Source organism: Podarcis filfolensis, assembly GCF_964270895.1.
Source record: "Podarcis filfolensis genome assembly, chromosome: 3".
Taxonomy (NCBI): domain Eukaryota; kingdom Metazoa; phylum Chordata; class Lepidosauria; order Squamata; family Lacertidae; genus Podarcis; species Podarcis filfolensis.
The window spans coordinates 83,178,855-83,192,305 of NC_139606.1; the positions used below are offsets into that span (position 1 = coordinate 83,178,855).

Sequence of the window (13,451 nt, forward strand, 5' to 3'; positions counted from 1 at the left end):
TTGACGGTCACTGCCTTTCATTGTTGCCGTTTCATTCTTCCATTGTAGTAATATGCAAAGGAATTGGAGAGAGAAGGAAACAGAGTCACATTGTTAAAAAACAAACAGACACAGGGCGGGATTCAACCAAGCGGTTTCTGTAGTGCAGCAGAGGCTTTCCCGCCTCTCCTCCCCCCTGCCCCCATTGCCAGTTGGAGGGGGGACCCAGGAGAGCACTTGGGGTGGGGGAGTGGAGATCATTCTGTCAGGCAAGCAGAAACGCTTGTGCCAATGGAACAATCATATTAGTGTGATGTTGTATCTTCACTGCAGCCATTCCTTCTGGTGCAATGTTATTTTCACTTGTGATCTATTTCTTAGACTAAGCTTAAGTATTGCACTACTATAAGGGGTAATGACTTACAGCCTATATCTCATGTGAAAGTTGAAACACAGCTTTGGACTCACTCTGCAGCAAGCTGTGCATCCTTTGAGAAGTCACCCTTAACTTCATTCACAGTGAGTCTTAAAAATGCTTTTTTATTTTGTTTGTTAGCAGCCTACCTCTCCAACAACCCCTAACAAGACAGTGGTGCCACTTGAATGGGCGTCTGGAGTCATACCGAAACCTGACCCAAACCTTATTAACAAACACATCCAAAAACTAGTTGATGTAAGTATTTGAGAGAGTGCTCAAAATGACGTATGTATAGTATGCTCAAGGTATGTATGTATAGTATGCATAGTATGTATGTATGTATGTATGTATGTATGTATGCTCAAGGTATACATGGGTGTCAGTCAGGTGCAGGAAACCTTTGGCCCTCTAGATGTTGCTGAACTACAACTCCTGTCATCCCTGGCGAGGATTACTTAGAGGGCCAAAGGTTCCCCACTCCTGGCGTCAGTGAAGGATTAGGGATGCAGTTCCTCAACATGCATAGGATTGTATAGCATAGTATGTGAATGTCTTGGTGCAGGCTTAAAACATAAAGCACAGTTTTACAAGTTGAAAAACTTATTTCCTGTTATTATATTTGAAAACCAATCAATTCCAGTGGAATGAGTTATGACTGGCAAATCGGTCATGGGATGTGCATGTTCTTAGGGCTGCTTCACAAGCAAGAATATGCTACATAGGTAGAAAGCCATATAGAAACCATGCGCATAGGTGCACTTCAGCGCATGTGGTATCCCCTCTCACCATAAATCGGAGGCAATGTACCGTATATTGCTTTCACAGGCAGTTTATGTGGGTGTGACATATACTGCATCCCATATACTGGCATATACTGACCCAGAACTGCATCATATGCCTTCAGCCTATAGATGCTGCCACTATACAATCTTCGCATTATATGCATTCATGACAAACAGATGTTCATCACATGTGATGGTGTGCACATGATAAACATAAAGTTCTTTTTAGACAGAATCTAAATTCATGTGGGTCCATGGGGTCACGAAGAGTCGGACACGACTAAACGACTAAACAACAACAACAAAATTCATGTGGGAAATCATGCCTAAAGTACACTGTGGAAGTGAGGACTAATGCACCCTATAATTATCACTCTACAGGGTTCAATAGGTCTAATTGGCTACAAACATTGTCAAAGAGGAGTCAATTTCAGGCGGCAATTCCATCTGTACTGAGGTGTCAAGGTGCCCTCTGGTTAAACTTCTAGGCAGCTGGCCAGAAGCATTTTCAGCAGGAAGGAGTTCCTGGACTTCTGTGCTGCGATCCAGATCTCCTCCCCTTTCCCAAAACCTAGAAGCTTAAGTTTTTTTGTTTTTGTTTTTACTTCTCGCAGGGGTGATGAACCTGTGGTCCTTCCGATGTAGTTAAACTACAACTCCAATCATTGCTAGCCTTGGTCATGCTTTCTGGGGCTGCTGGGAATTGGATCCAACACCTACCAGAGGACCACAGGCTTCCTACCTTATAGGGTGGCTTGGTGCTCTAGGTGAGATCCCAGCCCTGACATCTTAATTTGCCCAGAAGCTTCTATACATATAAATTGGCATGTGCAATTTGTTCTGCAAATCTGGACCTGGGCTCCAAATTCTTTAAGGATCTAACAGTATCCCTGGCAGCATGTATGAACTGCAGCTCCTTTATTACAAACCCCCACCATTAACAACCCCCAATCACCCTGCGGGGTTGGAAAGCACAGTATTTAAAATCCATAATGAATATATAAATGTATTTACCTTTCTGTTGGTGGGCCTTTAAGTGGAAGTTCACTTACTCTGCAGCTGACCTACAGAGTCCGTATCAATAGGATCCAGGGATCAGGTCCAAATTACCTCTGAGTAAATGTGAAGGTTTCTCTTTCATCCTCGATTGCACAGAATATCACATTGTTGATGTCACCTCTGATAAGGCCCTGCTCCTGGTAGACTCCTGCTCAACTCAAGTCAGCAAGGACACCCAGAGTAGGACCTTAGATTGATGAATGAAGTGCACAGGAGAGTAGATGTTGGGGAAGGGGGAGGTGTGCTTTCATTTAGTGGTTAGTTGAATCATCTTTCAGTACGATATAGACATATCAGTTCTTGATATGAATCAGTTGTTAGAAGCTGGTTTTTGCTTTAAGATATTGGGCATATAGTACCTGACCTTCAGTATTGTTCTTCATTTAACGGTTGCTATCATTATACTTGGCTTTGATTTTAAGGGAAATTGTGTTGTCATAATCTATTGCTCTTTACTTTCCACTGTATAATTTTCTTGCATTTTTCAGTCTGTTTTTAGGAACTATGACCACGACCATGATGGCTACATCTCTCAAGAAGACTTTGAAAGCATTGCAGCTAATTTCCCTTTTCTGGATTCGTTCTGTGTATTAGACAAAGATCAGTAAGTGGTCTTGCTCTTGTTATGGTTTTGCAGTGCAACCTTCTGCAAGTTTACTCAGAGGTAGCTCCCTACTGTGTTCAGTGGAGATTACTATCAAATAAGTGTGCATAGAATTGAAGCCTTAATTTAGAAGTGTCAAGAAACAAACAGAAATTACTTAAATTTGTTTTAATTTATACCCAGCCGTATCCAGAATGACCAGGTGGGTGTTGGCGTTTCCTTCTCTCACTCATAATCTAAACAGCCCATGGAACGAGTGATTAATATTCCCATTTTACATGTGAGAGTGACCACACAGTGTAAGCTGTTTAGTTCAGGGTCCAAACTCAGGTTCTGATGCACATAGGTGAATCAGAAGTGTTTAAGGGATTGTGGCCACATAGGTAGAACTTATTATAAATAGAAAGGAAAAAGGATGAGCAATACTCGCAGAATGCCTGTTATTAAACCTGGGTTGTGTCCTACCCTACCATTCTAAGTGGAACAGATTTCCACTCATACAAGTGGACTTTCCCTTCCTTTTTCACCGCTGGCAAGAATTTGGGAACCCTGTGGAGTAGACTGAGGGACTGCAGGAGGGGAGAGAAAGTCCCGTTGTGCTCGTAAAAGTCTATTTGCGCAGCATTGTATATAACCCACTGATTATTTCATGAAACTCTGCATCATACATAAGCTACATGGAACTGATCACTCATTGGTCAGTCGCTATGAGGATTGCAGGTGAAAAGTTCTGTTGTTCAGTATCGTTTTCTAAAACAAGAGAGACTATGCCCATGGAGAAGGGACAGGGTGCTCTGTTTTATCTGTTGCAGGGGCTGCCAATGAGGTCCCCTCCAGACATCGTTGGACTCCAACTCCCATAAGCCCTAGCTAACCTGGCCAGTAGTCAGGGATAATGGGAGTTGGAGTCAACCCGATCTGTGGTTTAAAACTAACAGATCTCTCCACCTTCCCTCCTGCCCCCCCTTTCTTTTTCTTTTGAAACAGGGATGGCCGTATCAGCAAAGGAGAAATGATGGCGTATTTTCTGAGGGCCAAATCACAGCTGCAGTGTAAAATGGGACCAGGTTTTATGCATAACTTTCAGGAGATGACCTATCTTAAGCCAACGTTCTGTGAGCATTGTGCTGGATTTGTAAGTATGGATTAGTGCAGTTCTAATGTACTTGTGGGCTAAGACGTATTTGTTTCTTCGTTTTTTATAATACACTTTTTATCCTGCTCTGTTTCAACGGCTTGAATAAATGTAAAAAACATCAACCGCGCACACATTTGTTTTGTAGGAGCGTCTAAATAAACCATATGAGAATGGTATCAAAAGCAATGGAAAGGGGTTAAATATACCAGTTGTGGGGAGGGAGGGGGGTCGTGACTCGGCAGAGTCAAAGGGAATGTATGGTGTTGTTACAATTTGTTGGAAAAGAATATGTAAGGAAAACAATAAAAATTTACTTGGAAAAAAAAGAGAGAATGGTATCAAAAGCAAGGATGCCTGTAACTGAAGGCACTGGAGTCTGAAATTGAGCCCTACAGTGCAGTCCTAGGAACATGAGCCTATCTAGCTCAGGGCTTCAGACAGCAATATTTCCAGGTCCTCCCTGCAGATAGCAGGGATTGAAATTGGGGCACTTTGCACGCATTTGTGCACTCTGACCTACAGTACAGTGCTTCGTCTGTCTGTCTCATACATGCCTACTCAGAAATAAGTCCCACCGAGCTCATGGGACTTGGTCCCCAGGCAAATGTGGATAGCAGAAGTGGGGAATCAAATCCAGTCATTGTATGAAATGGGTCAAATTTGTCAGGTGGGCAGAACCACCCACCTGCTACTTACCTGACCTTACAGTGACATCAGGTGATAAGGTGCTTTCAAGTCCCCTGGTGCTTTGAGGTACCAATCAGCTGACCGGGTCTATTTGCAGTTGGCTCCTGCATAATAGCAGGGCTTGAACTGAGCACCCATCAGGTAATAGGGCACTCAGTTCAAGCTCCACTTTTCTGCAGGGGTCAACTGCAAATGGCACAGTGAGCTTGAATCAAATGTCTGTCTGGTGGTAGGCACTCAGTTCAAGCCCTGCTTTTCTGCACGGGTCGGCTGTACTATGGAGTTCCTATGAGAAACTCAGTAGTGCAGCTGATTCCTGCTGGCTTGCTGTCTCTGTCAATCAGCTGATTGGTTGTGACAGGAAGTCTCCATTGTCAATGCCCTTTAAGGCTCCCTTTAAGGCTCCCAGTTATGCATTGGCAGTAGCAACTCTACCTGCCCCTCACCTGATGTCACATAAGATGCCAGGTGCAGGGCAGGTGGGTATGGTTTGAAGAAACTGGCCTCATGGGACAAATTGGGATGCTTGTGAGGCCTAATTTGGACTGTGGGCTGGAAATTCCTCAATTTTAGTGCACAAAATTGCAACTTAACTGCTGTTTTTTAAAAAATCTCAAGGTTTTTAATCCCAATACAGTGGTACCTCCAGTTGCGGACGGGATCTGTTCCAGAGGTCCAGTTGGATCCTGAGGTTTCTGCAACCTGAGGACCGCTTCTGCGCATGCACGCGTGGCAAAACCCGGTAAAATACTTCCGGGTTTGCCGCCCGTGCATCCCGAAGTTTACGCAACCAGAGGGTTACATAAACGGAGGTTCGACTGTATGCCAAAATTGAATGAATTAAAAATGTAGAAATAAACTGTGTCTATATGCTAACAGCTTAAAATGTAGCTAGGTTATTCTTTTTCTCAATTCAAATCGAAAATGGTTTGGTGGGAAAACCACATCAAAATGCAGTATTTTATAAGATATGAATTGTAGCAACTGTTGTGTGTACACCACTGAGAGTGTGCAGGATTGTGTATCCAGCCCAGAGTCCTTATGGTGATCTGTTGAGTCAGTTCTCCTGTGCTGCCTCACTTGTTGGTCCTGGAAATGGCGAGGGCCAGTGTGCTGCCTTAAGCCTCACAGATGAATGGAGAGCTCTTTCTAACAGGAAGGGTGTTGAGAGCAGTAATTTCCTGTTTGCACTTTTGTAGCCTTTTGTTCCTTCCTTCATAATGAGGTTGTTTTCTTTCCGGCTTTCTTTTTTATACCTTTTTATACCTTTTGTCTTTTAATTGCAGCTGTGGGGTATAATCAAGCAAGGATACAAATGCAAAGGTACTGTAAATAATGTGTGGCTGCCAATTGCAAGTCATAGTCCCTCCAGTTTGTAACATAATGAATCTCTTAATTGCTGGCAAATGAGCAATGCCACATACCTCGGGTTACATACGCTTCAGGTTACAGACTCTGCTAACCCAGAAATAGTGCTTCAGGTTAAGAACTTTGCTTCAGGATGAGAACAGAAATCGTGTGGCGGCAGCGGGAGGCCCCATTAGCTAAAGTGGTGCTTCAGGTTAAGAACAGTTTCAGGTTAAGAACGGGCCTCCATAACGAATTAAGTACTTAACCCGAGGTACCACTGTACAATACACTTTCGACCTCAGATGGATCTAGAACAGTGGTTCTCAACCTGTGGGTCCCCAGATGTTGTTGGACTACAACTCCCATCATCTCTGAGCTCTGGCTTTGCTAGCTAGGGGTGATGGGAGTTGTAGTTCAACAACATCTGGGAAACCACAGGTTAATAATAATAATAATAATAATAATAATAATAATAATAATAGTAATTTATTATTTATACCCCGCCCATCTGACTGGGTTTCCCCAGCCATTCTGGGTGGCTTCCGACAAAACACTAAAGTTTAGAAAGGCTGATCTAGAGAGTTAGGTGCAGTGCAGTCCTATGCATATTTACAGAGACGTAAGTCCCACTGTAGTCAGTGGTGCTTACTCCAAGGTAAGTAGACATCAGGGCCATCTTAAGCATATCCGGCGCCGTGGTGCAAAGATCCCTCAGGCTCCCGCCCCCCCCCCCCGTTTCCCAGAGTTGTCAACCTTTTCCCAAGCCTCTGCGGGGATCCCTCCCCTCCCGCAGAGGCTTGGGAAGGAAGCTGCATGCCCGCCAGCCATATGGTTGACGGGGCACAGCTGGCGGGCGTGCAGGGAAAGGGGAGGCCACCGGCAAAGCCACGCAGTTCCCCCACTCGCTGGGGCGCCCCTGAGAGGCCAGCGCCCTGGCACAATTTGCCAGTAAGCCCAATAGGAAAGACGGCTCTGGTAGGCATAGCACTGCAGCCTTAATCACTCGCAGGCTGAAAAACTATTTTCGTTCTTTAGCTCTTCAATTCATTTTAACACTCGGCTTCTTTTAGAAGCTGTTCACCTTGTCAGATGCTGTGCCACTGACTGCTGTTCTTGCTATTAGTGAATTCAGACAGTGCATGCCAAAACCTATGTGGCCAATATGGAGCAACTGAGAAACAAGAGGGAAGCATGTTTGGGGAGTTGTGAAGTTTGCAAATGTACAAAATAAGCCTTCAAAAACAACAAGCCTTTGGGGAGGAAATACCTCCCTGAAACAGCCCAGTGGGGACAGAGCATGTGCCGTAGCCACAAGCTGATAAATATCAGTCAGAAGAAAGAAACCCAAACAGAAAATTGGGGTGGGGTGCAGGGTGGAATAGTGTATACCTGTGAAGGGCATGTACGGCTGGCCCACACCATAAAACATGCATTGCGACATTTTGTTGCAGCTCTCGTTTGTTTGTAATTAATTAATGGCATGTTCCAGCTGAAATTAAGCTGCAGTGAAAAATCTGGCATTTCAAAGTGCTTAGACCTTGTACCCTGCTTAACATCTCCCGTCATGGTGTGTGCATTGAAAAGCAACTAATTCTAGCACATTGGAAGGACGCTTGGTTACTAATGCTCTGGGTTGGCCTTTTGTGACCTTATTAAGTAATCACTAACTCCAAGACTGGAACTGCATGTTACAAAAAGCCTGACAAATAGGTTTTCTTAGGAAACACCACTTTTGGAGTGGAGAAACAGTGAAGGAAGGGAGGGAGTTTCTCTTCCACCTGCAACCTTCCAGTTTCAAATTAGAAGCGTATCAGCTGCTTTTTCCCCTCTGAAGTTCCAAACTCTTTGGAAAGGGTTCCCCAACAACTTTCCCCTTCCTTTTATGTCTGTCATGTTTGTACCTGTCAGTGCTGATCATAGTTAATAATGATAAAGAGCATTCTCATTGCTTCACAGAAATAATAATTTGTATGCAGCCCTAGATTCTATTCTAGTGTGACATTTCATGCTTGGCTTCCACTCACATCATGCCACTTACGTGGAAATTCCTCAGACAGACTTTGAAAGCTTTTACAGAGTTGAATTTTTTTTGTCGTTGTTTGCATCTCTTTGGAAACTGTAGTTTGCCAGATCCAATTTTTCCTTTCTCTGGCAATTTATTCCAGATTGTGGTGCTAACTGTCATAAGCAATGCAGAGATCTGCTAGTTCTAGCCTGCAGGAAGTTTGCCAGAGGGATGTCACTGGGTAGCAGTCACGGTTCTTTGCCTAATAGTCCATCATTGCCAGCAGGTAAGAGAGGACAACAATGGGTTGTTGAACAGTTTCCTTTGTTGCGCAACAATGCATCACATGAGTTTCCAAGGATGCAGTAGCCATTGCTTTGATAAAGCAAGGAGCTTCTTTTATTCCCAAGGATATCCTCAATAACCTCTCTCCCACAATAAATAGCCCTGAAGTGAGATAGATGGAGTATCCTCTCCAGTGAGATGCATGTGGCCCAGTTTGCACAGCTGATCCCAAAACCTCACTTCCATGTGTTTGCATGTGAGGCTCCATACCAGAGTAGTGATCGTTGCCTGTGAAACCACACAGCTTGCTCAAATCACATGATCAGCACTGCCCTAATCATTTAAGTGAAATTGTGAATATTTGAAACACCATTGAGACAGCCTGCAAACACCCCGTTCTGCCTATTTGGGGACGTTTTCAGGTCAGGTCACTTCTGAGTTCGGTACGATGCGCTTGTGTGCAGACATGCTTCTTTAGGCAGCACAAAGCTAATCTGTGGAACTCCCTCCCACAAGAAGCAGCAGTGGCCACCAACTGGATGGTTTTAAAAGAGGATTAGACAAATTCATGGATGAGTGGGCCATCAATGGCTACTAGCCATGATGACTGTTCTCTGCCTCCACAGTTGGAGGCAGCAGGGCTTCTGAAAATCAGTTGCTAGAAGCCACAGGAAGAGAGAGTGCTCCTTACCATCAGAAAGTGCTTCTGAATGTTTAGTTGGAATCTCCGTTCTTGTAACTTGAATGCATTGGCTTGAGTCCTATGCTCTGGAGCAGGAGAAAACAAGCTTGCTGCATCTTCCATGTCACGGCCCTTTCGATATTTTAAGATGGCTAGCATATCTCCTTTCAGTTTCCTCTTTATCAGGCTAAACATACCTAACTCCCTCAACTGTTCCTCATAAGGCCTCCTTTCCAGACCTTTGATAATATTGGTTGCCATCTTCTGCACATGTTCAATATCCTTCTTAAAGGACTGCCCTTGATCAGGACCCTATACTTCTGTTGATGCAGCCTAGAATAGCATGAGGGTTTTTTTTTGCTGCTACATCACACTGTTGACTCATGTTAACCTTGTGGTCTACATGGAATCATTCGCCATTCTGGCTGGGACTGGTGGAGAACAGCTGGAAGGCCATGGGTTCCCCACCCCTGGTAGAAAAAGGTGATTGGTTTGAAGGAGACAATGTTATTAGTAAAATTAATCTCTACTTCTTTCTTCCCCTTCGTAGTGCAAGGTGAAGTATTTAACTTTCCTAGTGTAACTCCACAAAATCAGGATCTAGATAGCAGAGCAATCACACTTGTCACCGGCAATTCTCGAAAGATTTCGGTCCATCTACAGCGGGTAACCACCAGCCAAGCAACCCAGACAGAGCCGCTGTGGCATGAGTCCGGTTGGGGAGATTCAGGACCACACACCTTCCCCAAAATGAAGTCCAAACTCCATGGGAAATCGGGAAAGAATAAAGGCTTTGCAAAGTGGGAGAATGAAAAATCGAACATTCAAGCCAATATGGACACTGCAGTAGGAACTACAGCACATGTGTTGGACCAGAACGGAACAGAAACGCTCCTAGAAAGACAGGAAATGGAGGTGGGTTATAGGATGTCATTAAACGTTTACTGTAAGGGCTTCTGTGTTTTCTCTGAAGTGCTACAATTCAAGTTGTGCCTAAGAATTTTCTTAGATGGGGCAGGACAAATGCTCACCATTCAAGACCATGAGCATTAACTTATCTGTGGAATTTTTTTGCCACTGTGGCAGTTGTGCATCCTGTTATATGTAAATACACATATGGTTCATGTTCTGACCAAAATATTTAAATAGAATAAATCAAATTAAAGCATGGCAGTTGGAATACTAGCTTGAGAGTTAATTTGTATAACCTAATGTCACATGGTGCAGCTTTTGCTGGTTCAGATTGCCTGCTCACTTTATATGTAAAAAAAACCTTTCTGCTCATAGCATTGTATGAGCCTAGATTATTTTGTTCCCCAGAGTTGGGGATGGATTTTTGTTATTGATTTTTAACTTCTGGTAGCATGATTAATTTGTAATCCAGCATATGCCACCTTGGGCACAGCTCATTGGGGGGAAATGTCATACAAACTAGATCCATTAATCACCTGCAGAAACATAGGGTTAAAATATGGACCTCTTTGCACCACATATAGATATGGAATTGACTACCATAAAGATGAAGTGATGCCCATCACCTTGGATGGCTTTAAACAAGGTTTAGACAAATTCATGCGTGAAACGACTATTATGTGCTGTGTCTGGTATTGGAGGCCATCTGCTTCTGAATGCTAGATGGGGGTTTCAAGTGGGAGGTGCTGTTGCACATCCCATAGGTGTCTGGTTGGACACTATGAGAATAGGATGCTGGACTAGATGGGCCTTTGGCCTGATCCATCTCTTCTTACATTAAGCAGTATGGTCCAGCTACGTAACCCTGCTGGTTATATAACTTGGTCCTTAGAATATCTAGAATAGCTAACCAGAATACCTCGGGTTGAAGTTGCTTCAGGTTGAGTGTAACTGGTTGAGAAGTAACGGAACGTGTTACTTCCGGGTTTCGCCGCTCACACATGCGCAGACACTCAAAATGACATCACGCGCATGCACAGAAGTGGCATATCGTGACCCGTGCACGCGCAGGCGCAGGTTGCATTTGCTTCAGGATGCGAACGGGGCTCCGGAACAGATCCCGTTCACATCCAGAGGTACCATTGTATTAAGATCTAATATATATTATGTCATTTTTTGTTTGTTACAGGCTAGTTGAGTGGCTGCTGCTGCTGCAAAGCTGGAAGATAGTTCAAGGAAGCACAATGTGATATTCCATAAATTGCCAGATTTGGTTGAACATCATTCCATTGTCAAATTCAGCAGTTTGGTTTTTTACAAAATCACCTGTGAAAGAAATTTAATGACAGAGTTACCGTATTTATTTTTGTTCACATAGGTTAAGTAGTTTGATCAGTCTTGCACAGACAGAAAACAAAGGAGTGTTATAGCTCCAGCGTGTCATTATTTGTTTCTATTTCTCGGGCAGCTGTGGTTCCAGACTATTTCACCAGCAAGGACACCTTGGCATCTGCAGCAATCACAGTTGTGGAAACCTGCCTGGCACATGTTAATATTTTGGTATATGTTAATGTCACACGTTCCGATATGGACAATGTGCTTTCCCCAGTTGTTTTGTTTGAGACTGCATTCTTTGTCTGGCACTGACAGCTACGTCATAAATGGGTGGCACTTGAAGACTTGCACAGCCTTGAGATTCTCTCATCACAAAGAATACCTCTGCACAGTCATTTCATTTTCAGCTTTCGCCAGAATGTTTTGTTTTTTGTCCCCACCCGAACGAAGTTTGGAAGCGGTTTACATTTTTCTCCATTAAATTTGTAACAAGCTACTGCTGTGTGTGCTGCAAAGTCTCCCAGCAATAGTTCACTGGAAGATGTCACCTTCAACATATACCAGATGTGGAAAGGCTTATGGAATACAGGTGCTATGATGAGTCATTGAAAGAACTGGAGAGAGACAGAGAAAAGACTTTTCAAGTGCTATGCCTTATGCTGAAGGATCAGGTAGTACACATTTTAGTTTAATGGTTACTGGTGTTTTGTTTTTACTCTTTTCAGCACACTAGAAGTTACCTAAATAAAACACTTGATTTCATAAAATGCAGTACAGAATGTTTAATGCAACTCAAGAATATACCGAAGCAGTGTGTCCTTCTGCAGAGATCATTTATGAAACCAAATTACACGGGTAAGCTATTGCCTGCCTGAGCTAAGCTTTCCTGGCTAGAAAATGAGAAAAATCCCTGTCCCCATAACAGTGTGTCAGAATGTTTTATTCTACAATTTACCGACCATCTATCTTGCACCCGGATACTTGGGTTAGCGGTCTCTTCCGTGTTACTACACCACTAAAAGCCAGAGAAAGCACATAAAAATGAATTCTGTAGTATTTATATTTATGCTATGCTAGAGAATAGGCACCCCCTCTAGTTAATTTACCTAAATGGTTAAACAGTTCCTGACTGATCTTTGGAACTCTCCAGGGATGCACCAGCAACAATAATGTTTGATAAATGATGCATACAGGACCTTGTTCTGAGGGTTTCCCTGAACTATTGAGACTACAAAAATAACTGGCAGTATTACACAAATTCTGCCAGAACCAAAACCCCTGAAAACCTCAAAACAAAAAAAAAAAATTTTCTTTCCAGTAGCACCTTAAAGACCAACTAAGTTAGTTCTTGGTATGAGCTTTCGTGTGCATGCACACTTCGTCAGATACACGGTCCCTGAAAACCTGGAGAGGCACTGCCAATCAGCATGGAGAATGCTGAACTAGATGGGTCAATGCTGTGATTCAGTACAAGGCAGCTTCCCGTGTGTCACTTAGATGTATCCTGGAACCATACGATGACAGCCACTCACATACTGTAAATCTTTTTCCATCTGCTGGTCAGCCTCTTTCTCTTGTACAATCATTTCCTAGCTCAAAAAGACTCATGGTATCCTATAGCCAGCACCATGCAAACAGGGCTAGCCACAGATTTTTTTTAATAGCTGTATCACCAGGAAGGAGAATGACCAGCATAATTGGCCTTGCCCACATAGTTCCAGTCTGCGACTGTTGGCAACAAAGCAAGTTGTTGAAAAGGAGCCAGAGGTAACTTGAGAAAGGCCCCATTTGATTCTGGTATCTGCACATCCATCCCAATTCCATAGCCACTTCAGACAGTCTTGTAACACAATTTTGTTACAGATCGAATCTAAGGAGCAAGCAGCATTTTATTCAAGCACAATTATGTTCACTAGTGTTAACTCATTGTTCAATTAACATGGTAGATTAAACGGCACTACTGCACGTTTCACCCGTGCAAGCAGAATGCCTTCATGTTCTATAACAAAGTTCTTTTGCATTTTCATGGGTATGTGTAACTTATTCAAAGATCTCTGAAAACTAGTCTCACAGCCTCTCCTAAGCACTGCTGGTTCCCAGCAAACCGTAACAAGGCATTCAGAGATACCAAGCTACTTGAAAATCTCACCCTATTTCCTTGCACCAAATCAGCAATATTTATACTCAAACTCAGCCCTTTTATTACTTTCAGTAT

General features: G+C 43.3%; 1 protein-coding gene across 7 annotated transcripts in view; it reads left to right on the top strand.

Annotated features, from left to right (window-relative positions):
- Window positions 1–12,003, top strand: part of RASGRP3 (RAS guanyl releasing protein 3) — a 49,074-nt gene extending 37,071 nt beyond the window's left edge. For 6 of the 7 annotated variants that reach the window (XM_083604298.1, XM_083604297.1, XM_083604299.1 and 3 more), the window contains 7 exons: window positions 536–652; window positions 2,727–2,842; window positions 3,830–3,977; window positions 5,954–5,990; window positions 8,183–8,308; window positions 9,540–9,904; window positions 11,091–12,003. In XM_083604298.1, the coding sequence (XP_083460424.1) occupies window positions 536–652; window positions 2,727–2,842; window positions 3,830–3,977; window positions 5,954–5,990; window positions 8,183–8,308; window positions 9,540–9,904; window positions 11,091–11,099 (918 nt within the window). In that variant the 3' untranslated portion in view covers window positions 11,100–12,003. The remainder of the gene's footprint in view (window positions 1–535; window positions 653–2,726; window positions 2,843–3,829; window positions 3,978–5,953; window positions 5,991–8,182; window positions 8,309–9,539; window positions 9,905–11,090) is intronic. The other variant, XM_083604300.1, reaches the window with a different exon arrangement.
- The last annotated feature ends 1,448 nt before the right edge of the window (window positions 12,004–13,451 follow it).